Source organism: Cherax quadricarinatus, chromosome 76 (genome assembly GCF_038502225.1).
Source record: "Cherax quadricarinatus isolate ZL_2023a chromosome 76, ASM3850222v1, whole genome shotgun sequence".
In the NCBI taxonomy this organism is placed as follows: Eukaryota; Metazoa; Arthropoda; class Malacostraca; order Decapoda; family Parastacidae; genus Cherax; species Cherax quadricarinatus.
The window spans coordinates 18,715,811-18,742,073 of NC_091367.1; the positions used below are offsets into that span (position 1 = coordinate 18,715,811).

At 40.2% G+C, this 26,263-nt stretch overlaps 1 protein-coding gene across 1 annotated transcript in view; it reads right to left on the reverse strand.

Annotated features, from left to right (window-relative positions):
* LOC128690241 (uncharacterized) overlaps positions 1 to 26,263 on the reverse strand; it is a 59,871-nt gene that overhangs the window by 12,401 nt on the left and 21,207 nt on the right. Inside the window, exon 3 of the mRNA XM_070101393.1 lies at positions 7,774 to 7,871. Within this exon, the coding sequence (XP_069957494.1) occupies positions 7,774 to 7,871 (98 nt within the window). The remainder of the gene's footprint in view (positions 1 to 7,773; positions 7,872 to 26,263) is intronic.

The window sequence follows — 26,263 nt, forward strand, 5'->3', positions numbered from 1 at the left end:
AAAGCCTCAGACATATTACGTGACACTGGATGTACGTGCATCGTAATTTCGGACAAACTGTTCCCTTACTTTAAAACCTCTCGTGTGTCCACTATTCTTTCAGATTACTTGGGACGTGAAAATACTTTCCCTACAATACGTTGTTACTTGAAAACTAAATGGTTCACCGGTTGGACTAATGCGGTACTAGCCCCAATTACTTGTTCTATAATAGTGGGTAACATTAAAGGCGCCGTTCTTCCTTCGGAGACGGATCTTTCGTCACCACCCGTGGATCTAAGTTTTCCAGCTCTTCTTCCTTGCAAGTTAAATAATCACCTTAACAATTCCGCACAGGAAGCTGCATTGTCTCGTTCTGTTCATTTGGGGGTGGAAACAGTTGATACTGCTCTCGATAGTGAGGTAGCAGGATCACCTGTCCACTCGTCAGGTGAAAGTAAGGTATTGCCACCGGCACTCTCAATGTCTTGACTAGGACTCAGACCATAACCCTGGTTTCTCCTACCTCCTCTTCTCCCACCATAAGTACTTTTATTTTCCCAGATTTTATGTCCAAGGATGACTTTGTCAATATACAGCACAATTGCCCTTCACTTCGGGATTGTCATAATCAAGCTTTTAACAAAGTTATCCACGGGAGATACGTATCTCATAAGTTTGAATATATTAATGGTATCCTATGTAAATCTGTATTTAAATCTCATTCTTCAGTGATAGATTATTTCCTCCTTGTTGTTCCTAAACCATGTCGAGAGACTGTTCTTCAAATGGCTCATGATGTGCCAGTGACCAAACACTTGGCCCATCGTAAGACATGGCATAAGCTCAAGCACACTTATTTTTGGCCAAGCATGTACTGTCAGGCTACAAAGAAGTATAGTTCTTGCAACAGGTGTCAGGTGCTTACTGCACAAAATACACACTCCTAGTTCCTGTATATTTATTAAATCTAAAACTTCCCTCCTGCAGAAACGAGGTACTCCACAATAGAAAAGGAATGTTTGGCCCTTGTGTGGGCTATCTCCAAACGTAAATTTTATTTGCTGGGAAAAGAATTCATTTTAGAAACGGACCACAAACCTTTGATATACCTAGAAACTTTTAAGGGAACCAACAGTCGCCTCTTGAGGTGGATATTGGCACTCCAGGCTTTTAAATTCCATATTGTGTATATCAATGGTTCATCCAATTATTTCTCTGACTGGTTAAGTCGTGACAGTCAGTAGAAGATATGTTGCCTTACGCGACTTCCACATGTTAGAACTTTTCCTCTCCTATTCTTCTTATACTCCTTGACTATATGTCTTGGTATGGGGGAGTGTGAGGGAAAAGTTCAATAGATAGGAGTAGCGAGGGAGTATATAGTAACAATAGTTTCATTGCCGGCTACTTGTTAAGGTAGGGTAAGTCCAGCTCCAGCTATTCCCCTCCCCCCTTTCTCCCCCTCCCCGAAAGTGATAGTTTGATTGCCGGCTGCTTGTTAAGGTAGGGTCAGTCTAGCTCCCGCTATCCCTTCCCCTCCCACTTCCCCCCCCCCCGAAAGGTGACGTGTGGGGCTCCGGTCAAACAATAAATCACTCGACTCACAGCTCTTGGAATGACAGAGAGGGTCACCTGCCAACCAAGAGAAGAATAGAAGGAGATGGACTAACGTCCTGAAACATCCCATGTTTAGTCTACTTACCTGTTATCTAAGCCAACACAGGACCTAACCCCTCATCATAGCAGTGGTAACGAACCTGTTTTCCTGTCATATGAAGTAATTACACACGGCTATACTTGGTGAAGAACGAGCCGGTGGTGGTCACCAACACCTGCTACCCCTCCCTCCCCCCACATCAGCAACGGCTACGATTTCAACAACACGCAGTGTCACCAACACCTGACACCCCATTACCACGATATACCTATATTAGTGTTGAGTTCAAATGTAATTTTTTTCATTTCATTTTTCATTTTTTTTTCAATTAGGATACCCATTCATGTTTTATTGTTTTACATTTTTCGTTTCTAAATAATAAAGTGTTTATCATTGTCTGTTATTATATCTTTTTCTATTCATTAATTTTCCTGAGGAGGAGCCAGCCTTGGTAATACTGACTGAAGTTGTTACAGGGCTGAGTAAGCCTTCACAATATATATATATATATATATATATATATATATATATATATATATATATATATATATATATATATAATATATATATATAAATGCATATTTATAACACTAAGGAGCTGGGGGATCAAGCCCGTGTCATTTTAGCCCGCCTCATGGTAAGTGAAAATTCACGACACACTGACCCACTGCACTATACAATCTTACAAGAATCATGCACCCAGCAGACATGTGTGTTGTACCATGATCCGAGAACATACGATGGTGTGGGTGCTTCAGGGCTAATTTCATTCTACTCCCCGTTTGGTGCACTAACCTCCACAATCAGTACATATAGCTTGGTAACCACGAACAAGTGGTATTTAATCAATAACAACACTGTGACTAGCCAGGGGATCGAACCCATGGGTTAGAGCATTGTGAATTTTTGCTCACCATGTGGTGGGCTAAAACAACATCGGCTTGATCCCCTGGCTAGTCAGTCGGAAGTGGAACAGTCTGGAGAGTGACATAGTGGAAACAGGATCCTTAGCTTTAAGAAGACTTACGACAAAGCTCGTGTATCAGGAAGAGAGTAGACCTAGTAGTAACTGGCAGAGAGTCGGGGCCAGGAACAATAACTCGAGCCCTGTAACCACAAATAGGTGAGTACACACACACACACACACATACACACACACACACCTACACTAACCACCCTCTGCCACACATACCACACTATCCTACACTCCTCCTCCCTCCCACTCACTCTCTCTTCCTCTTCCTCCTCCTCTCCCTATTTTCCTCCCCTCTCCCCTCTTGCCTTTCCCTCTCTTCCTTTCCCCCTCTCTCCCAGTACCCCTATCTTTCCCTCTCATCTCTCTCCCCCTCTGCCACTGTCTCCCCCTCCCACTCTCTATCCCTCTTCCCCTTCCCTACACACATCACAAATGAACACATGAAAACACATAAGGTTTTCTTTCTATGGTGACAAAAAAAGGGGTTGCCAAAGAACAGGAAGGAGAACCAGGGGACTAATGGATGAGCCTGGGAGGGAAGATTGGGTGGCAGAGCTCAAGAAAAGGGAGAAAGAGTTGGGAAGGAAGCTTGAACTACTTAGCAAGAAAATGGAGGAGAGGATAGCTGTAGAGAGCAAGAAATAGGAGCTACAAGTCACAGCAGCAGAAGCAAAGATGCAGTTCTTAGAAGAGGAACTAAAAAATCTGAGTCTAAAGAACTGACGAGCAGTACAGGCATGACATCAGGAACTGCCACATCAGTCACAAACGAGGAGACTGAGGGAACAAAGGAGCTATACTATATGTGGAGGTCCTATCAGACCACCATGGAACCTGAGAAAAGATGAGAAGCATACCAGGAACAAAAGAGGGGACTAAAGAAAATGAAAGAGCTAAGCTATATGCAGAGGTCCTAACAGACCACAGCAGTACCCATGAAAAGCTGAGAGGGGAAAATGACAGACCACTGAGCACAGGGACATCAACTAGAAAAGAGACTGAAGGAATGCTGCAATGGAGGCAACCGAATCTTCTTAGGGGGAGGCAAAGGGGAATATAGTGGGAGGATAAAAGGGAAAGGTCAGTTTTTGTTTATGGGCTCCAGGAAGTTGAAGGGAAAACTTATGGAGCAAGAAGACATGAGAAGAAAAATTGAAAGTATCATGAAAGCAGTAGGAGAGGACGACACGACCCAGTTGACAAATTTTCTGAGAATAGGGTAGTTTGCAAGAGGAAAAAACCGACCAGTCAAAGTGATTTTCAAGGCAGAATCAGCTCGAAACAGAGTCCTGCAGGAGACAGCACAACTAAGGGGCATACCGAAGTACCAGAGGGTGTACCTCGACTGCAACAGAACACAAGAAGAAAGGCAGAAACTGAAATAGAGGGTACAAAGATGCAAGGAAAATCAAGAATCAGACTCAGGCAGAAGAGCAAATACAACCTTCCTCGGAACCACTAACAGAAGGATCTCAACCACGACAACCCTAATGCAACCAAACAATCTAACCCAAAACTCACACATTGTACCCCCTGTTCCCACCCCACTCATCACAAACCCCACCCCACAGCAACACTCCATAGTTCCCGGCAAGGTCTAACATTCCCCCAACCCTCAGCATTGAAAGTTTGGTATACGAATATGGATGTGTCCCACAAGGAAGTGTCCTTGGCCCACTCCTCTTTCTCATTTACATCAACGACCTACCGAATGCATCACAGATACTCAAACCTATATTATTTGCAGATTACATAACATACGTCTTTTCTCACCCAAACCCAGTCATACTGGCTAACACTGTTAATGCCGAATTACAGAAAATATCTACCTGGATAATGACACATAAGCTTACCCTCAATACTGACAAAACCTATTTCATTCAGTTTGGAAACAGAGCTTCAAATGTTCCACTTAACATAACGCTAAACAGATCACCCATCACAAGACTCACAGAGGGAAAATTCCCAGGAATGAACCTTGACTCATTTTCTCAAATTCCAGACACACATACAACAAATTTCCATTTGATAGTAGGCATACTATCAAAGATACGGTACTATGTTCCACAATCAGCTCCCGTTGCACTGTATCGTTCACTCATCTACCCGTATCTCACATATGGAATTTGTGCATGGGGATCAACAACATTAAATCACCTAATACCACTAATAACCTAGCAAAAGGCAGCAGTCAGAATGATAATAAATTCCCACTCCCGACAGCATACTCCACCAATATTCAGAAGTCTAATACTGTTCACCATAAAGAACATCCATACTTATTAATGCGCCTATTACATATACAAAACACTAAACTCAAACATAAACCCTCCACTCAAACTTCTCATCAACTTAAACAGGACACACGACCACAACACAAGACACAGATCTCTTTTTGATATACCTCGTGTCCATGTCACACTGTGTAAAAACTCTATGCACCGAACTTGCACACGAAAATCACTCACTACGAAAGCAAAAGACTTGGCAGACGATGCACCATCCCCCCAATGAAAAGCAGGGGTGTCACTAGCACGTTAAGAGACCATACAATAAGTGTCAGGGGCCCGAGACTGTTCAACTGCCTCCCAGCACACATAAGGGGGATTACCAACAGACCCCTGGCAGTCTTCAAGCTGGCACTGGACAAGCACCTAAAGTCAGTTCCTGATCAGCCGGGCTGTGGCTCGTACGTTGGTTTGCGTGCAGCCAGCAGCAACAGCCTGGTTGATCAGGCGCTGATCCACCAGGAGGCCTGGTCACAGACCGGGCCGCGGGGGCGTTGACCCCCGAAACTCTCTCCAGGTAAACTCCAGGTAAACATAAAGGGCCCCAAAATTTGGAATTTATTACCAGCCCATAGAGTAACCCGGTCGGAACACCAATTTAAGGCTCCTGTAAATAGCTTGTCAATAAAGCTAGGGATCCTTAACCTAACCTTGTCAAACCCTGTGTAAAAAAAAAAAAAAAAAAAAAAAACTACTCACCCTAAACTACTCATATTTAATCTCCCAATTACCTAAATCTTAAAACTTCAAATTTCGAAGCCCAAAGTTCATACATTATTAATACTACATTGTATTATAAATATCTACCAAAATAATACTGCCTTATATCCAATTATAAAATTCTCATATTGTCAACCTTCTACAACTCGCAATGTTATATTCCCATAATATAATTACAATATTCATTAATGAAACTAATGTAATTAGAGCAAAATTACTATCTACTATAAACAAAAACAGAAGCAAACTTAAAATATGAATAATTTATTTAGTATTAAGAAGTATGTAAGCCATTAAATTAAGTCTGCCTATAATGCCTAGGCATGATAGTGGCTCTCCTTGCACTGCAACTCATTATTGTAATTTCATTATCTCAATGTAATCTTACAAAGAAATAAAATTTGATTTGATTTCAATAGAAAATAAATGTGAGGAGTGGCATGAAAGAATCGAGGTAACGTCCAAAGACATCATAGCACTCACAGAAACGAAACTCACTGGGATGATAACAGATACAATCTTTCCACTCAGATATCAGCTCCTGAGGAAAGATAGATGGAACAGAGGGGAAGGAGGAGTTGTACTGCTCATTAAATCAATCGACTTAAGGCTGAGGGACTGACTACCTCAAAATTCCTCCTGTCCTGAAGGACAGTATGGACTGATGAAGCCACTGTGGCGAAACGTTTCCTCATTAAAGATACCCAAGTGTTCCACATGTGTCTATTTTATCATTCTGATATTTAGTTCCTGGCTTTTGTAAAATATGCAACAAGATGCCCTGAGTACTACTTGCTAGCAATTTTTATAAGATTTAGATTCAGTTGATTTAGTGCATGTTCCCTTGGCCACGGGTAAAACACAATTTTCAAACTCTTAACTGGATTAGTCTGCAGTTTGTTCCGGAATTGTATGGAAGCTGGATCTTGTTTCTTGTCTGCCTGAGCAGACAAGAAACAAGATCCAGCATGACGCCAGTCTACACAGGAGCTTCCAACTTGCATTTAATTATTTTTTTACATTATCGTCTACTGTCAATTTACCTGACATGCAAGAATCAAACAATATTCCCAGGAATTTCATTGAAGATGCTATTAAGCTGAGAAAACCCGTGAAAGCCTAGCCAAGCAGTGTGGCTTATGTCACCCGTGTTCTGGTTCTCCACCAACATGCGATCTACAATAACCACGCCGACTACTGTATCTACTTGTTGCTACATAAACAAAGCAACAAATGCTAGAAAATTTGTCTTAATTCATTAAACTGAAGTGTTTCTCTCACGGTGTATATGCAATGAAAAAAAAACCAGGTCACACGCAGCCTAAATGATCCTCATAAAGTCGACAGGAGTTTGGATTAACAAACCATAATACCAATAATAATAATAATAATAATAATAATAATAATAATAATAATAATAATAATAATAATAATAATAATAATAATAATAATAGAGCTTATTTACTACAAGTACATGTACAAGGTATACAGACCATAGCTGACATCAGTGACATACTACTATATAGAAAGTCACTTGTTATGCTGAGCATTTCCCGCAAATTAGGTCAGTTTTGTCCCAGGATGCGACCCACACCAGTCCACTAACACCCAGGTACTCATTTATACTGATGGGTGAACATGGACAACCGGTGTAAGGAAACACCTCCAATGTTTCCACCCTCGCCGGGAATGGAACCCGGACCCTCAACAAGACAATGGCAAGACAATATTTGAGATCTCTGCTATACACAAGGTTGTTACACCGAGAGATGAATAACTCTCACTGTTTATATACTAGCAAATTACGAACAGAAGAACTTTTAATGGCCACTTGTGTAGTCGATATGTTTTTACCCAATTAATCAACCAACAACATCGTAATGTGGTGGTTTATTACAAATGGGTTGGAAAACCTTGCTTAGATAAACCAACACTGAAACTATGAAGAGATCAACAGTTGATTTTGTCCTCTTTCCAGAAGAAAAAATACCCACGTCCACCCACTCTCATGTTGCCTGGGACAAAAAAAAAAAAAAAAAAAGGGTCCCTTTACAAATTTGCTCATGGAAGACAAAATACATAATTTATTCCACTTACACTATAATAAGCTAATTAAATATTGAACAATTTCTATTTCCTGTTCATCTTACCTGAGTTCCTTTAAGAAGATCTGACTGATGGGGAAGAAAGTGAGAGGATCTGCTGTTACCTCGCATATAAGACGCTCTTGACAGGATAAGCTTGACACCTGTCAACGGTAAATAGCACTTCAGAAAGGTTAACAGATTAATTAGAAATTAATACTATCAACAACACGAGGGTCTTAAAATCTGCTTATAAACTCTTTCTCAAGCTGTTAAAAATACTTTATAAATCAGAAATTAACGTGAACTTTCATTGTATTCTGATAAAGATGCATAACTTGGTACACATAACTTGGTACACATAACTTGGTACACATAACTTGGTACACATAACTTGGTACACATAACTTGGTACACATAACTTGGTACACATAACTTGGTACACATAACTTGGTACACAACTTGGTACACATAACTTGGTACACATAACTTGGTACACATAACTTGGTACACATAACTTGGTACACATAACTTGGTACACATAACTTGGTACACATAACTTGGTACACATAACTTGGAACACATAACTTGGTACACATAACTTGGTACACATAACTTGGTACACATAACTTGGTACACATAACTTGGTACACATAACTTGGTACACATAACTTGGTACACATAACTTGGTACACATAACTTGGTACACATAACTTGGTACACATAACTTGGTACACATAACTTGGTACACATAGCTTGGTACACATAACTTGGTACACATAACTTGGTACACATAACTTGGTACACATAACTTGGTACACATAACTTGGTACACATAACTTGGTACACATAACTTGGTACACATAACTTGGTACACATAACCTTGCTTAGCAAGATACCTAATGGTTTTCCTCTTATTTAATTGAGAGACTATTTTTGTAGCATATATTATAGTATGCTTACATATAAACCTATGTACATATATACACAGTCTCGTCTTTCCTGTCAGTGTTTATAAGTTCCAACTTAAAGCGTTAAACGATATATATATTATATATATATATATATATATATATATATATATATATATATATATATATATATATATATATATATATATATATATATATATATATATATATATATAATATATAAACCCTTTCATAAAAGCAGGGTAACATTTATGAAGGGGTTCAGGGAAACCGGCAGGCCGGACTTGAGTCCTGGAGATGGGAAGTACAGTGCCTGCACTCTGAAGGAGGGGTGTTGATGTTGCAGTTTAAAAACTGTAGTGTAAAGCACCCTTCTGGCAAGACAGTGATGGAGTGAATGATGGTGAAAGTTTTTCTTTTTCGGGCCACCCTGCCTTGGTGGGAATCGGCCGGTGTGATAATAAAAAATAATAAATAAAAAAAAAATATATATATATATATATATATATATATATATATATATATATATATATATATATATGTCGTGCCGAATAGGCAGAACTTGCGATCTTGGCTTAAATAGCAACGCTCATCTTGCTATATAAGACAAGCGAAAATTTGTGTATGTAATAATTTCGCAAAAATTATTCTGAATCGAACGAAAAAAATATATTTCATTGTGTTTGTTTAGTATTAAACTATTGTAAACTTATCTAAAATATATTTAGTTTGATTAAGGTAAAATAAATTGCGCTTGTTATAATAAGGTTAGGTAAGTTTTCTAAGATTCTTTTGGTGCAAAAATTAATTTTTTTTTTACATTAACATTAATGAAAAAAATATATCTTTAAACGTATAAGAGAAAATTTTAGAAATAACTTAATTTTAAATGAGTTCTTGGTAATTGACCAGTTTTACCTATTATGCACGACATTTTTTTTTTAACAAGTCAGCCGTCTCCCACCGAGGCAGGGTGACCCAAAGAGAAAGAAAATCCCCAAAAAGAAAATACTTTCATCATTCAACACTTTCACCTAACTCACACATAATCACTGTTTCTGCAGAGGTGCCCAGAATACAACAGTTTAGAAGTATATACGTATGGAAATACACAATATATCTCTCCAAACTGCCAATATCCCAAACTCCTCCTTTAGAATGCAGGCATTGTACTTCCCATTTCCAGGACTCAAGTCTGGTTATATAAAATAACCGGTTTCCCTGAATCACTTCACTAAATATTACCCTGCTCACACACCAACAGATCGTCAGGTCCCAAATACCATTTGTCTCCATTCACTCCTAACACGCTCACGCACGCTTGCTGGAAGTCCAAACCCCTCGCCCACAACACCTCTTTTACCCCCTCCCTCCAACAAAACTTTTCGAGGACGACCCCCTACCCCGCCTTCCTTCCCCTACAGATTTAAATGCTCTTCATGTCATTCTACTTTGAGCCATGGGGAATACATTTTTGCTAATTTTACTGTAAAAAACCTTAAGGCGCCTATAACAATCGGTGCCATTTACCGGATACCTCACAAAAACATCCCAAATTTCAGTGAGAAATTAAAGTCACTAATAACAAACAGACAAATGAATAAGCACCACCTTCTCTTAGCTGGAGACTTCAACATCAACCTTGGCTTACTAGATGATCAGCCTGTAACTGATTTCATCAACAATATGAACAACACACTTCTCATACCAACAATAACTAAACCAACCAGGCTCACTGAGACAAGTACAACCATAATAGACCACATATGGACCAATATACTAGCCCCCCTTAAATCAGGGATAATCACAGATAGCACTACAGACCACTACCCTACCTTCCTCCTGACAAACATTAGTAAACCACCACTTGAATACAACAAAGTCTCATTTAGACTCCATGACGAGGCCTCAATAAGGAAGTTCACAGCTGACCTAGAGACTGTTGATTGGCCTACAGAATTCTCCAAGGCCAATGGTAGTGATGACTGGACAGACATTTTTCTTAACAAATTACTTAGACTATACAACAAACATTGTCCTATAAAAACAAAACAGATCACAAACAAACGGCTTGGTTGCCCATGGCTAACCAGCACCATTCTGAAATCCATTGACAAGAAACACCAATATGAAAAGCAATATAGATAGGGCTTAATACACAAAGATACTCTTAAACACTATTCATCAGCTCTCACCAAAGTAATAAAGAAAGCCAAACAACTATACTACTCCAGTAGATTCACAGACACTAGAGGAGATATAAAAAAGACCTGGAAAACACTCTCTCAGATTCTAGGGACCCACAAACTGAGAAAAACCAAGAATATTGTCCTAACTAAACCTAATGAAACACCACTACATCCCACTGACACAGCTAACAAGATAAACGACTTCTTCTCAAACATAGGATCTAATCTCGCCAGTAAAATCCCACATACCAATGCCCATGCCAGGGACTACCTAGATGGGAATTTCCCTAATTCCTTCTATCTTGCACCAACTGAGCCCACGGAAGTCATTGAGATTATAAAGTCACTTAAAAATAACTCGGGGAATCTGTCTCATGTCCCACCATTACTGTACAAGCGAGCGGCCCATGTCCTTTCGCATGCAATTTCATTACTTTTTAACAAGTCACTAGAGACTAGCACCTTCCCAAAACTACTCAAGATGGCAAGGGTTACACCAATACATAAAGGTGGTGACCCTACAGACTTAAACAACTATAGGCCAATATCTAACTTACCATTGCTATCCAAAATCTTTGAGAAACTCGTGCACAGGAGACTGTATTCATTTATAACGGCTCAAAACATACTCAACCCCTGCCAATTTGGATTCAGGAAAAATAAAAGCACTAATGATGCAATCATAAAAATGCTAGATCTGCTTTACACAGCGTTGGAAAATAAGGAATATCCACTAGGAATTTTTATTGACCTAAGAAAAGCTTTTGACACAGTAGACCACGACATCCTACTCCACAAACTTGATCATTACGGTATAAGAGGCCATGCGCTTGCTTATTTCAAATCTTACATTACTAATAGGTATCAGTACGTCACCATTAAAGACACAGCATCAGCAACACGGCCACTTGATACTGGAGTTCCGCAGGGAAGTGTCCTTGGTCCCCTGCTCTTCCTCATATACATCAATGACCTTCCAAACGTATCCCAACATCTGAAACCCATTCTCTTTGCTGATGACACGACTTATGTCATCTCTCACCCTAATCTTGCCACCCTCAACACCATTGTGAATGAGGAGCTGATTAAAATATCGACTTGGATGACAGCCAATAAACTTACGCTTAACACTGACAAAACCTACTATATTATGTTTGGTAGCAGAGCAGGAGATGCACAAATTAACATTAAGATCGATAACACTCTAATTACCAGACATAATGAGGGCAAATTCCTAGGCCTATACCTTGACAACAACCTGAATTTCAGCACCCATATCCAACACATAACCAAAAAAGTATCCAAAACGGTTGGGATCTTCTCCAAGATACGATACTACGTGCCGCAAAATGCCCTTCTCACACTATACCACTCACTTATTTATCCATACCTCACCTATGCTATTTGTGCTTGGGGATCAACTACAGCAACACACCTAAAGCCAATAATAACCCAACAAAAAGCTGCAGTAAGAATAATCACTAAATCCCATCCCTGGAAACACACCCCCCCACTCTTCATAGACCTAAACTTACTCCCAGTTCAGTACATCCACACTTACTACTGTGCAATCTACATCTACAGGGCCTTAAACTCTAATATCAACCTTGACCTAAAACGCTTTCTTGATAGTTGTGACAGAACTCACAGGCATAACACCAGACACAAACATCTCTACGACATTCCCCGTGTCCGACTAAACCTTTACAAAAATTCAATGTATGTCAAAGGCCCTAAAATCTGGAATACCCTACCTGAGAACTCTAGAACTGCAGACACATTCATCACCTTCAAAACTACCATTAGAAAACATCTTATCTCCCTGATACACCCCGTCAACTAACTACACGAATACCACCTGGTGGTTCACACTTACACTCACTCACTCATTTGACCATAAACAGAAATATTAATCTCAGTCTTAAAATAATGAATCCTGTGATACTCCAATACTGAAACTATGTACTGTGCCAAAACAAAAGCATTCACATTGCTAAACTTACAAACTAGTATTTAGCACTTAGCCATAATACCAACTTACCTCATAATTTGTAATATTTTACAATTAAGAATAAAACTAAGTATGCCCGAAATGCCTAGCCATGCTAAGCGTTCTAGTGGTACACTCTGTAATCACAATTTTACTACATGTAAACCACACAATAACCAAATTTCTGTAAACTCAGCATTGTAATCCTTATAGAGAATAAACTTTGAATTGAATTGAATTCTCTCTAAATGACCAAACCACCTCAACAACCCCTCTTCAGCCCTCTGACTAATACTTTTATTAACTCCACACCTTCTCCTAATTTCCACACACCGAATTTTCTGCATAATATTTACACCACACATTGCCCTTAGACAGGACATCTCCACTGCCTCCAACCGTCTCCTCGCTGCTGCATTTACCACCCAAGCTTCACACCCATATAAGAGTGTTGGTACTACTATACTTTCATACATTCCCTTCTTTGCCTCCATAGATAACATTTTTTGCCTCCATATGTACCTCAATGCACCACTCACCTTTTTTCCCTCATCAGCTCCATGATTAACCTCATCCTTCATAAATCCATCCGCTGACACGTCAACTCCCAAATATCTGAAATCATTCACTTCTTCCATAGTACTCCCCAATTTGATATCCATTTTTTCTATATCTAAATCATTTGATACTCTCATCACCTTACTCTTTTCTATGTTCACTTTCAACTTTCTACCTTTACACACATTCCCAAATTCGTCCACTAACCTTTGCAATTTTTCTTTAGAATCTCCCATAAGCACAGTATCATCAGCTAAAAGTAACTGGTCACTTCCCATTTTGTATTTAATTTCCCATAATTTAATCCCACCCCTCTCCCGAACACCCTAGTATTTACTTCTTTCACAACCCCATCTATAAATATATTAAACAACCATGGTGACGTTACACATCCCTGTCTAAGACCTACTTTTACCGGGAAGTAGTCTCCCTCTCGTCTACACACTCTAACCTGAGCCTCACTATCCTCATAAAAACTCTTTACAGCATTTAGTAACTTACCACCTATTCCATATACTTGCAACATCTGCCACATTGCTCCCCTATCCACTCTATCATATGCCTTTTCTAAATCCATTAATGCAATAAAAACTTCCCTACCTTTATCTAAATACTGCTCACATATATGTTTCAATGTAAACACTTGATCTACACATCCCCTACCCACTCTGATACCTCCTTGCTCATCCGCAATTCTACATTCTGTCTTACCTCTAATTATTTTAATAATAACTTACCGTATACTTTTCCTGGTATACTCAGTAAACTTATTCCTTTATAATTTTTACAATCTCTTTTATCCCCCTTCCCTTTATATAAAGGGACTATACTCTCTTTTATCCCCTTCCCTTTATATAAAGGGACTATACACGCTCTCTGCCAATCCCTAGGTACCTTTCCCTTTTTCATACATTTATTAAACAAAAATACCAACCACTCCAACACTATGTCTCCCCTGCTTTTAACATTTCTGTTATGATCCCATCAGTTCCAGCTGCTTTACCCCCTTTCATTCTACGTAATGCCTCACGCACCTCCCCCACACTCACATCCTGCTCTTCTTCACTCCTAAAAGATGGTATACCTCCCTGGCCAGTGCATGAAATTACCGCCTCCCTTTCTTCGTCGACATTTAAAAGTTCCTCAAAATATTCTCGCCATCTTCCAAAAACCTCCGTCTCCCCATCTATTAACTCCCCTTCTCTGTTTTTAACTGATAAATCCATTTGTTCCCTAGGTTTTCTTAACTTGTTTAACTCACTCCAAGTTTTTTTTTCTTATTTTCATTAAAATTTCTTGACAGTGCCTCTCCCACTCTTTCATCTGCTCTCCTTTTGCACTCTCTCACCACTCTCTTCACCTTTCTTTTACTCTCCATATACTCTACTCTTCTTATAACACTTCTGCTTTGTAAATACCTCTCAAAAGCTACCTTTTTCTCTTTTATCACACCCTTTACTTCATCATTCCACCAATCACTCATCTTTCCTCCTGCACCCACCCTCCTATAACCACAAACTCCTGCCTCACATTCTAATACTGCATTTTTAAAACTGTTCCAACCCTCTTAACCCCCCCCCCTACTCATACTTGCAGCAGCCCACCTTTCTGCCAATAGTTGCTTATATCTCACCCGAACTTCCTCCTCCCTTAGTTAATACACTTTCACCTCCCTCTTACTTGTTGCCATTTTCCTCTTTTCCCATCTACCTCTTGTTCTAACTGTAGCTACAACTAAATAATGATCCGATATATCAGTTGCCCCTCTATAAACATGTACATCCTGGAGCCTACCCATCAACCTTTTATCCACCAATACACAATCTAACAAACTACTTTCATTACGTGCTACATCATACCTTGTATATTTATTTATCCTCTTTTTCATAAAATATGTATTACTTATTACCAAATTTCTTTCTACACATAGCTCAATTAAAGGCTCCCCATTTACATTTACCCCTGGCACCCCAAATTTACCTACTACTCCCTCCACAACATTTTTTCCCACTTTAGCATTAAAATCCCCAACCACAAGTACTCTCACACTTGCTTCAAAACTCCCCACGCATTCACTCAACATTTCCCAAAATCTCTCTCTCCTCTATACTTCTCTCTTCCCCAGGTGCATAAACGCTTACTATAACCCACTTCTCACATCCAACCTTTATTTTACTCCACATAATCCTTGAATTAATACAATTATAGTCCCTCTTTTCTTGCCATAGCTTATCCTTCAACATTATTGCTACTCCTTCTTTAGCTCTAACTCTATTTGAAACCCTTGACCTAATCCCATTTATTCCTCTCCACTGAAACTCTCCCACCCCCTTCAGCTTTAACTTAAAGCCAGGACATCCAGCTTCTTCTCATTCATAACATCCACAATCATCTCTTTCTTATCATTTGCACAACATCCACGCACATTCAGACTTCCCGGCATTTTAGTTGACTTTTACAACATGCATGGCTTACGGAGGAAAGATTCTTAGTCCACTTCCCCATGGATATAAAAGGAAATGTAATTAGAACAAGAACTAAGATAAAATCAAAATTATATATAACGAGAGAGAGAGAGAGAGAGAGAGAGAGAGAGAGAGAGAGAGAGAGAGAGAGAGAGAGAGAGAGAGAGAGAGAGAGAGATTGAGATTTTGGGAGATGCTCATTAAGTGCTTGGGGACTTTTAAACCAAGCGACAGAGTAATTGTGGTGTGATAAATGGTTTTGAAACCGACAAGTTGAAGATTAAGACACTTATGTAACATATGGGAATCTTCATTGAAGAAACGTTTCGCCACACAGTGACTTCATCAGTCCAATACAAAGCAGAAATGGGTAAGGAGAGGAGGAGTTTGAGATAATCAGTCCCTCAGCCTGGAAGCGATGTGTTCAGTCCATTACTCTCGTAGAAAGTACAGCATATGGCCTGAGAAGTGGCTTATATACTGTAGTCAGGCGAGTCGAAGCAGGAGGAGGCGGGATCACAGCGGGACCATCCACTAGTGTAAGTAGGTCTTCGTCCACAGCAAAATCCACAGAAGAATTCATATAATAAGTATTTTGTCTTGTCACTCTAAGTGAAGACGTGCCTACTGCCAGACTGAATATCTAGTATTCTCAAAGTGGTGATGAATTTGGTACAAGCCTTCCCTAGAAGCTCTAACCTTGCCACCAAGCATCGAACCACCAGCAGCCCTGACTCTGACAATATGGTCAAACTCTCGTGTCTACATGTTCAGTGCGACAACTTGACCGGTCCCTTGGTCAAGTTTCGTTCTATAGCAAACCTGTTAAACCTCCTTGGTTAGGCCTCATTTAGATTATGCTGCACAGTTTTGGTCACCGTATTACAGAATGGATATAAATTCTCTGGAAAATGTACAAAGGAGGATGACAAAGATGATCCCATGTATCAGAAACCTTCCCTATGAGGATAGACTAAGGGCCCTGAAACTGCACTCTCTAGAAAGACGTAGAATTAGGGGGGATATGATTGAGGTGTATAAGTGGAAGACAGGAATAAATAAAGGGGATGTAAATAGTGTGCTGAAAATATCTAGCCTAGACAGGACTCGCAGCAATGGTTTTAAGTTGGAAAAATTCAGATTCAGGAAGGATATAGGAAAGTACTGGTTTGGTAATAGAGTTGTGGATGAGTGGAACAAACTCCCAAGTACCGTTATAGAGGCCAGAACGTTGTGTAGCTTTAAAAATAGGTTGGATAAATACATGAGTAGATGTGGGTGGGTGTGAGTTAGACCTGATAGCTTGTGCTAACAGGTCGGTTGCCGTGTTCCTCCCTTAAGTCAATGTGACCTGACCTGACTAGGTTGGGTGCATTGGCTTAAGCCGGTAGGAGACTTGGACCTGCCTCGCATGGGCCAGTAGGCCTTCTGCAGTGTTCCTTCGTTCTTATGTTCTTATGTTCTTATATTCAGACCCTCAGTTACGTGTCCGGTGGTCCCTGGCAGTACAGGGAAAGACTACCATTCATTTCGAGGTTCAGGAGCTGTCAGTCACGTTCCTAGTGATTGATAATGTTGTCTTCCCTGGAGACATTATCGGTCTTAAGACCATGGCAGACCTCAAGATTAACTGATTCAGCTGACTGGAAAGCCCATTTTGTTGGTGGCAATGTTCGTTTCTCGGAGATGCGTATCGTTTCAATTTCAATTTCGTTTCAATTTCCCTTTGAAATCGAGGGTTTCCGTAGTAGCAGTCTCCAAGTGGTTGAACTCTTCCTCAGCCTGAACTCACAACAAGAATGTTTCACTTCGCCTTCTGACCGAGTAGAAAGCAGTCAGGAAGCGCTCAGTCTATCCTTTGCTCTAACTGCATTTTTGGGGACGATGTCAATAGTAATTTTGGCACCTCTCAACCAGCGAGCCAGGTGCTAAGGATTTAACAATTAATAAGGCCCCCATCTATAAATCAGTACCTGGGTTCATCGGCCAATCACAGACAAGCTCGCTAAAGCTATGAAGCAATGAGGTTCACTTGTGACACACAAATTGACAGACTTGTCTGGGTTGCTGGTAGTACACAGTGCATTCTCTGGATCTTGCATTTTGCTTTCTTTGTTTACCAATGTTGTACACTTACTCTTACATTTCTGTACATATTGTAAATAGTCAACATTCTGTAAATACCAGCTTGTCTATTCCGCAAAGGAAATAAAAGACACTACTGTTTGTTTGTCCAGAGTGACCAGGGTACTAATTTTACAGCAAAATCATTCAGAGATTTTAACAAGGCTAGGTATTAATCACCAACTATCCACCACCTATCATCCTCAGTCCCAAAGCACATTGGGAAGATTTCACATGACTTAAAAAACTATGATGAGGACCTTTTGCATTCATTTTCTTACAAAATGGGATGAATAGCTTCCTCTGTTGCTGTTTGCAATGCGAGAAACTGTACAGGAATCAACAGGGTACAATCCATTTAAGCTAATCTTCGGGTACATTGTAAGAGGTCCCTTACGGGTGCTCAAGGAAGGATAGATGGGAGAAGACGCCTGCAAATCACTCTACAATCCTTCTTCAAGGTTGCAGGTGGCCCATCAGTTGACTAAAGCTAACTTAAAATCTGCTCAAAATACTGTGAAACACATGTATGACAGAAATGCATGTGAGACAAGGGGTTGGTCCAGGAACCTGTACCTGGCCACAGAGTCGCTCATTTGCACAGAACTACTAAGCACCTCAAATGACGTAGTTCAAGTTTTGGCGGTAAAGATCGAAAACCAAAACCTTGTCATTGTGGTTGTATACAAACTTCCAGATGCAACTTCCCAGCAATTCCAGGAACAGCTTGAGAAAATTGACCACTGTCTGGAAAGTCTCCCAACTCCTGCCCCAAACATCTTACTACTAGAAGATTTCAACCTGAGACACCTAAAATGGAGGAATATAGCAAATAATGTTTTAGCAGAGATCACCCTGGGAGGCAGCTATGATGAAAATTCACACACACACGAACTATTAAATCTCTGCAATAAATTCACCTTAAACCACCAAATAGTAGAGCCTACAAGACTAGAAAATACACTGGACCTCATCTTCACTGACAATGATGATCTGATACGTAATATAACTGTATCAAAGACAATTCACTCAGATCACAACATAACAGAGGTACAGACATGTATGCACAGGGCTCCGGACCAGGAAAATGTGAGCAGTCATGAAGGTCTCTTCACGAAATTCAATTTCAATAACAAAAACATACAATGGGATCAAGTAAACCATGTCCTAAATGAAACAAGCTGGAAGATATCCTGAACAACATGGACCCGAACATCTGCCTTGAAAAAATGAATTCTGTGGTTCCTGAGATCTGCTCAAGGCACATTCCATTAAGAAAAAGAAAGAGAAGATGTAAACTAGAAAGAGAGAGACATTCCCTATACAGACGAAGGTGAATAGTCACAGAGCTGCTGAGTGGGGTCAATATATCTGAAATACGAAGGGAAGAACTAGTCAATGAAATTGCAAATATCGAACTTAAGCTGAAGGAATCTTATAGGAGACAAGAATCACAGGAAGAACTAAATGCCATAAAGAAAATTAAAAAAAATACTTCTTTTCTTATGCCAAGTCTAAGGGAAAAACAACATCCAGTATTGGGCCCCTGTTTAGGTGGGATGGGACATACACAGATGATACCCATGAAATGAGTGAGATACTAAAGTCCCAATATGACTCAATGTTCAGCGATCCACTGCCCAGACTAAGGGTAGGCAATCCAAATGAATTCTTTATGGACAAAATCCAAAATCTGGTCATCCCAGAACTCTCGGATATTATTCTAACTCCACAAGATTTTGAAGAGGCAATTAATGACCTGCCCATGAACTCTGCCCCAGGCACAGATTCATGGAACTCCGTGTTCATCAAGAACTGCAAGAAGTCCCTATCGCAAGCCTTCAGCATTTAATGGAGAGGGAGCATGGACACAGGGGTCATCCCACACACACTAAAAACAACAGACATAGCCCCACTCTACAAAGGTGGCAGTAAAGCAATTGCAAAGAACTACAGACCGATAGCACTAACATCACACCATAAAAATCATTGAGAGGGTTCTAAGAAGCAAGATAGCCAACCACCTGGATACCCATCAATTACACAACCCAGGGCAACACGGGTTTAGAGCAGGTCGCTCCTGTCTGTCCCAGCTACTGGACCACTATGACAAGGTCCTGAATGCTGTCGAGGATAAACAAAATACAGATGTAGTATACACAGACTTTGCAAAAGCTTTCGACAAGTGTGACCATGGTGTAATAACACACAAAATGTGGGATAAAGGAATAACAGGAAAAGTTGGTAGATGGATCTACAACTTCCTGACAAATAGAACATAAAGAGTAATAGCAAACAGAGTAAAGTCCCAGGCAGCCATGGTAAAAAACTCTGTTCCACAAGGCACAGTACTCGCTCCCATTCTATTCCTCATCCTCATTTCTGACAGAGATGTAAGCCATAGCTCCGCGTCTTCCTTTGCGGATGACACCCGGATCACCATGGCAGTGACCTCCATCGAAGACACTGCGAGACTCCAGGCGGACATCAGCCAAATCTTCGAATGGGTCACTCAAAACAATACGAAGTTCAACGAGGAGAAATTTCAACTACTCAGATATGGAAAACTTGAAGAAATTAAAAATGTGTCAGGGTATACCACAAATTCTAACCATACAATAGAGCAGAAAAGTAATGTGAAGGACCTGGGAGTTATAATGTCAGAGGATCTCACCCTTAAGACCACAACAATGTATCTACCTCATCCACTAGGAAAATGATAGGATGGATAATGAGAACCTTCAAAACTAGGGACGCCAAGCCCATGATGATTCTCTTCAAATCACTTGTGCTCTCTAGGCTGGAATACTGCTGTACACTAACGGCCCCCTTCAAGGCTGGCGACATTGCAGACCTGGAGAGTGTACAAAGAACTTTCACGGCACATATAAGTACGATAAGGCACCTAAACTATTGGGAACGGTTGAAGATCCTTGATCTGTATTCCCTCGAACGCAGGCGAGAGAGATACATGATAATATACACTTGGAAGGTCCTGGAGGGATTGGTACCAAACTTACACAAGAAAATCACTCCATATGAAAGCAAAAGACTCGGCAGGAGATGCAACATTCCCCCAATTAAAAGCAGGGGCCCAAGACTGTTCAATTGCCTCCCAGCATACATAAGGGGGATTACTATTAGACCCCTGGCTGTCTTCAAGAAAGCATTGGACAGGCACCCAAAGTCAGTACCTGACAAACCAGGTTGTGGTTCGTACGTCAGCTTGCGTGCGGCCAGCAGTAATAGCCTGGTTGATCAGACCCTGATCCACCACAAGGCCTGGTCTCAGACCTGGCCGCGGGGGCGTTGACCCCCGAAACTCTCTCCAGGCAAACTCCAGGTATACCTTAAAAGCTAGATTCACTGGAACAATGCAAACAATAAATAAACTTTTTGATTTAAATTATGTGGTAGCACCTCTTGATAAGTCCAAGACAAGTAAATTATTATTATTATTATAATCAAAAAGTCCAAGACAAGTAAAGTTCATCACATTAATCAGATCAAAACTTTCTATGACTCACCTAAAGTCCCAATAATGACTTTGTCCTCCACCTCTGTCGACGACTCTGATTCCTTGCACACTTTTCCGGATATTCAGATTAAGCTCTCTCAGTCCCCCTCCAGGACCCTCACTCATTAACGTAGGGACTTTCTAAAGTTCAAACAGAAACTTAACTACTCTCTTAGAAACTTATCCCGACATCTTTCGGGATGTTCTGAAAAAATGCACTCTAGGATATCACGATGTTGATGCTGGGACCACTAAACTTATTAAACTCTCACACTACACAACTAATCCTGAAAAACAAAGACTCCTTCAGCAGGAAGTGGCATTTCTGTTAGAACATGGATTAGTGGAGGGGTCCAGCCCATGGGCTTCGTGCATCCTTGTTAAGAAGTCTGGTGGAGGATTCCAAATGTGCATAGACTACCTTAAAGTGAATGAGGTCACCGTTCCAGATGCTTACCCTTTGCTACATTTAGATGAAGTAATGGACTTTGTGGGTAAAGCCTCTTTTGTTTCCTCCTTAAAGGTTACCATCAGGTACCTTTAACAGATAAAGTGAGAAAGATGTCTGCCATCATAATTCAAGGACATTATCAATATACTGTGATCCTATTCAGAATGTGTAACTCGTCTGCCATGTTCCAAAAGCAGATCCATCAGTCTATTAAAGGATCTGAAGACACGATAGATTGTCTGGACGATACAGTAGTAGTTTCCAGTATGTGGAATAAACATATTTCCCAACTTAAAGCTATCTTTAAGAGATTCAAAAACTTTCAGTTAACAGATAAATTATGTAAGTCATCCTCTGGCCCATCTACTACAACTTTCTTGGGCCATGAAGTGGGTAGTGGTAAAGTGGCCCCTAAATGTGCTGAAGGAATTACCCAGTAGCTCATGATAAGAAATACAAAGATTTTTAGGAATGACAGGGTTCAATATGCATTTCTGCACGACAATATCACGGGCGGGATTGAACCCGCCGTCAGAGAGTTTCAAAACTCCAAATCGTCGCGTTAGCCCGTGGTATGGTTTGTTTGCAATCGTGTCATTACGATTTCGTGAGTCATTTCTGCAGGACCTTTGCAGATGTAGTAGCCCCCCCTAACCTCACTTACCAGTAAAAGACCCCCCTTTGTTGGACCTCAGATTGCAAAGGGGCATTTAATCGTGATAAGCGTTTATGTACTGCACCCATTCTTATGTATCCTGATTTTTTCAAAACCTTTCATGTTGCAGGTTGATGCCTGTCAACCTGGCGCCAGGGCAGTATTACTACAAGTGTCCGAGGAGAAATGTTTGCAGCCTGTGGGGTATTACTCAGTCAAGTATCAGGCTCAACAGGCCTATTCAACAAACAAGAAAACTCTAGCCCTGATACTTGTACTGGAGCACTTTGATGTCTTCTTGGGGCATTCGTGTGATCCCCATCTACAGTGATCACAACCTGCTTATCTACTTAAACTCCATGAAGAACCATAACACACGATTGCTAAGCTGGGGTCTCAGGATGCAGCCATGTAACATATCCATTCTCCCTATGTTACATTTTATTCAGCGTAACACTCCCATGTAGGCTACCTCATGAGAAGTGAACCAGGTGCTAAGAATTTAATAATCAATAGGGGCCCCATCGTTATATCAGTACCTTGGTTTACTGGCCAATCACTGATAAGCCCACCAAGGCTGTGAAACTATGTGGTTCACTTGTGACATGCAAACTGGCAGACTTGTCTGGGCTGCTGGTCCTACATGGTGCATTCTTTGGCCCTTCCATTTTGCCTCCTTTGTTCGATATATACATTTCTGTATATATTGTAAATAGTGTATATATTGTAAATACCTGCTTATCTATTTGGTGAAGGAAATACAAGTCATATACTGCTGGAGAGTTTTGCTTGCACCACTATTTGTTCAATTACAGCAAGGTGTGCAACCCATTCTACACCTGTGTTCGTAATCAAGCCTCAGGCGGATCCCTGATGGCAGGTGACTATCTGAATCACGTAATGGCTTGTATAAAGAATGATGTCACTGTCAGCTAACTCACTCCCTCCAGTTACGATGTTTGTGAACAGAACTTTTGAAGACAACCACTTGCTAGTTGACAACACATGCAGAGTTTACGGTGTGTCCATAAAACCGTCCTAATATACTGTACGTCTTGGTAACATACAAGTCCCTGTTATGAACATTCACGCTAGAGATTTTACCTCGTCAAATTTTCTTTCCCTGTGAAATTTGAACGCAACATGTTGGCAGGCACCTCGTAGGGAAAATTCATCAGGAAAAATCTTCTGAATTTTTAAGCACTGACAGTTTTAGAGGCTGACCTAGACACGACACACTATCCTGACAAATTTTTTCGACTTCTCAAAGATTTTTACAATGCCCAGTCAGCGATCTCACCAGATGGTGAACCTATAAGACTGACACACCTGATTTCAGATCGTATCTCTTTGGAAAAGGATGCCAAACCTATTTACGTAGCTGCATATCGTTCAACTCATTCTCAAAGATTATTTTTCTGGGCATCTCATAGCTATTTCATGACGAAGGATTGGACATGGCACCTTGTAATCGACTACTGAAAACCCAATGCTTGTACAGTCCCAGATCACTTTCCATTCCTAATTCTAAATACTTATTGCAGAACATTGGTTTTAATTTTTTTCGACACATTCTGAATATTTTCCTGCATATTCTTTCGACACATTCTGAATATTTTCCTGCATATTTTTTCGACACATTCTGAATATTTTCCTGCATATTCTTTCGATACATTCTGAATATTTTCCTGCATATTTTTTCGACACATTCTGATATTTTCCTGCATATTTTTTCGACACATTCTGAATATTTTCCTGCATATTCTTTCGACACATTCTGATATTTTCCTGCATATTCTTTCGACACATTCTGAATATTTTCCTGCATATTCTTTCGACACATTCTGAATATTTTCCTGCATATTCTTTCGACACATTCTGATATTTTCCTGCATATTCTTTCGACACATTCTGATATTTTCCTGCATATTCTTTCGACACATTCTGAATATTTTCCTGCATATTCTTTCGACACATTCTGAATATTTTCCTGCATATTCTTTCGACACATTCTGATATTTTCCTGCATATTCTTTCGACACATTCTGATATTTTCCTGCATATTCTTTCGACACATTCTGAATATTTTCCTGCATATTCTTTCGACACATTCTGATATTTTCCTGCATATTCTTTCGACACATTCTGATATTTTCCTGCATATTCTTTCGACACATTCTGAATATTTTCCTGCATATTCTTTCGACACATTCTGAATATTTTCCTGCATATTCTTTCGACACATTCTGATATTTTCTTGCATATTCTTTCGACACATTCTGATATTTTCCTGCATATTCTTTCGACACATTCTGAATATTTTCCTGCATATTCTTTCGACACATTCTGAATATATTTCGGCATATTCTTTTTGATAACCACAGCAACCAGTTGACAGCACTAGTAGATCTTTAACAGTTCTGAAGATGCCATTTTGGGTACCCTAGGGGACACCCTATTTTTTCCTACAAGACCTCATTGTAATTTCTCACTTTGTATCTTCACATCTCGTAAACCTGAGCAGTATCGAAGAGTTTAGCCAAGGTTAAACGCATAGTCAAGTCCTCTGTTTCTCAAGAACTGTTCAAGTTTTTGGACCACATGGTGGCCCATTATTATTATTATAATTATCGGGAAAAGCTAAACCCGTAGGATTATACAACATGGTGGCCCAGGAGGGCACAAAGACAAATGCGTTTAAACTCTGACATTCAGAATTTTCCTAGTCCTATGATGGCAGAAGCGATTCGCTCTTTCATAGGCCTAGACGGATTCTATCACACTTTCAGTGCCAATTTATCTACTACTGCTACACCTCTGACTCAGCTTCTCAAGCACAAAGTTTCCCTTGAGTGGTCTTGTAACCAAAAAAGCGCATTTGTCACGCTTAGAATAGGTTAACGTCAGCTCCTGTTCTCAAATTTCCTGACTTCACCAAGGAATTAACCTTGATGACCGATATCAGTAAAGTTAGCAATGGCACTGTATTGTTTCAAGAGTCCGGTGGTAACAACCAATACTTTACACTAGTCGTGTTCTTACCGAAACCGAGAAAATCTACTCGGTCATAGAACTTGAGGCCATATCTGGGTTTTGAGTCATTTTCGAGAAATTAGTAATATGGCATGAAGATTTACGCAGATTTGCCTCTGTTGTCTGTTCTCTCTCTTTGCAAAGGTCTCTCAGGAAGTATGCTCGGTGGTCTCTTACTTTCAACGATATTTTTATATGCTACTGTTATGCAGAACGTCCTTGCTGTCACTCTGTCTAGGCATATCGCTTTTGTTAGCTCTGACAACTCTTCGTCCATTAAGGATCTAGAGAGAGCCCAACATCAAGATCCTGTTTGGTCACCTGTTCTCTTTCTTACCAAAAGAGATATCAACCTGCAGATCGAACCGCGTGTACCTGTGAAGTACTCGGTCATCAACTAAGGAGTACTGTTCTTAGTGGCTAAATCTACGGATTCTGGTAGAGCCGTCCACAAGCTGGCGATTCCAGAGTCATTGGCACCAGCAACCCTGAAGATGATTCACGATGTTCCAAGTACACTATATCCAGGTAACGATTCTAGTGGCAGACAGGCAAGAATGAAATGCTTCTGGTATAAGACAGCCACTGAGATCACAGGATATGTACATAAATGAGTTTTCTGTCTCCAGAACAAAGGCACCG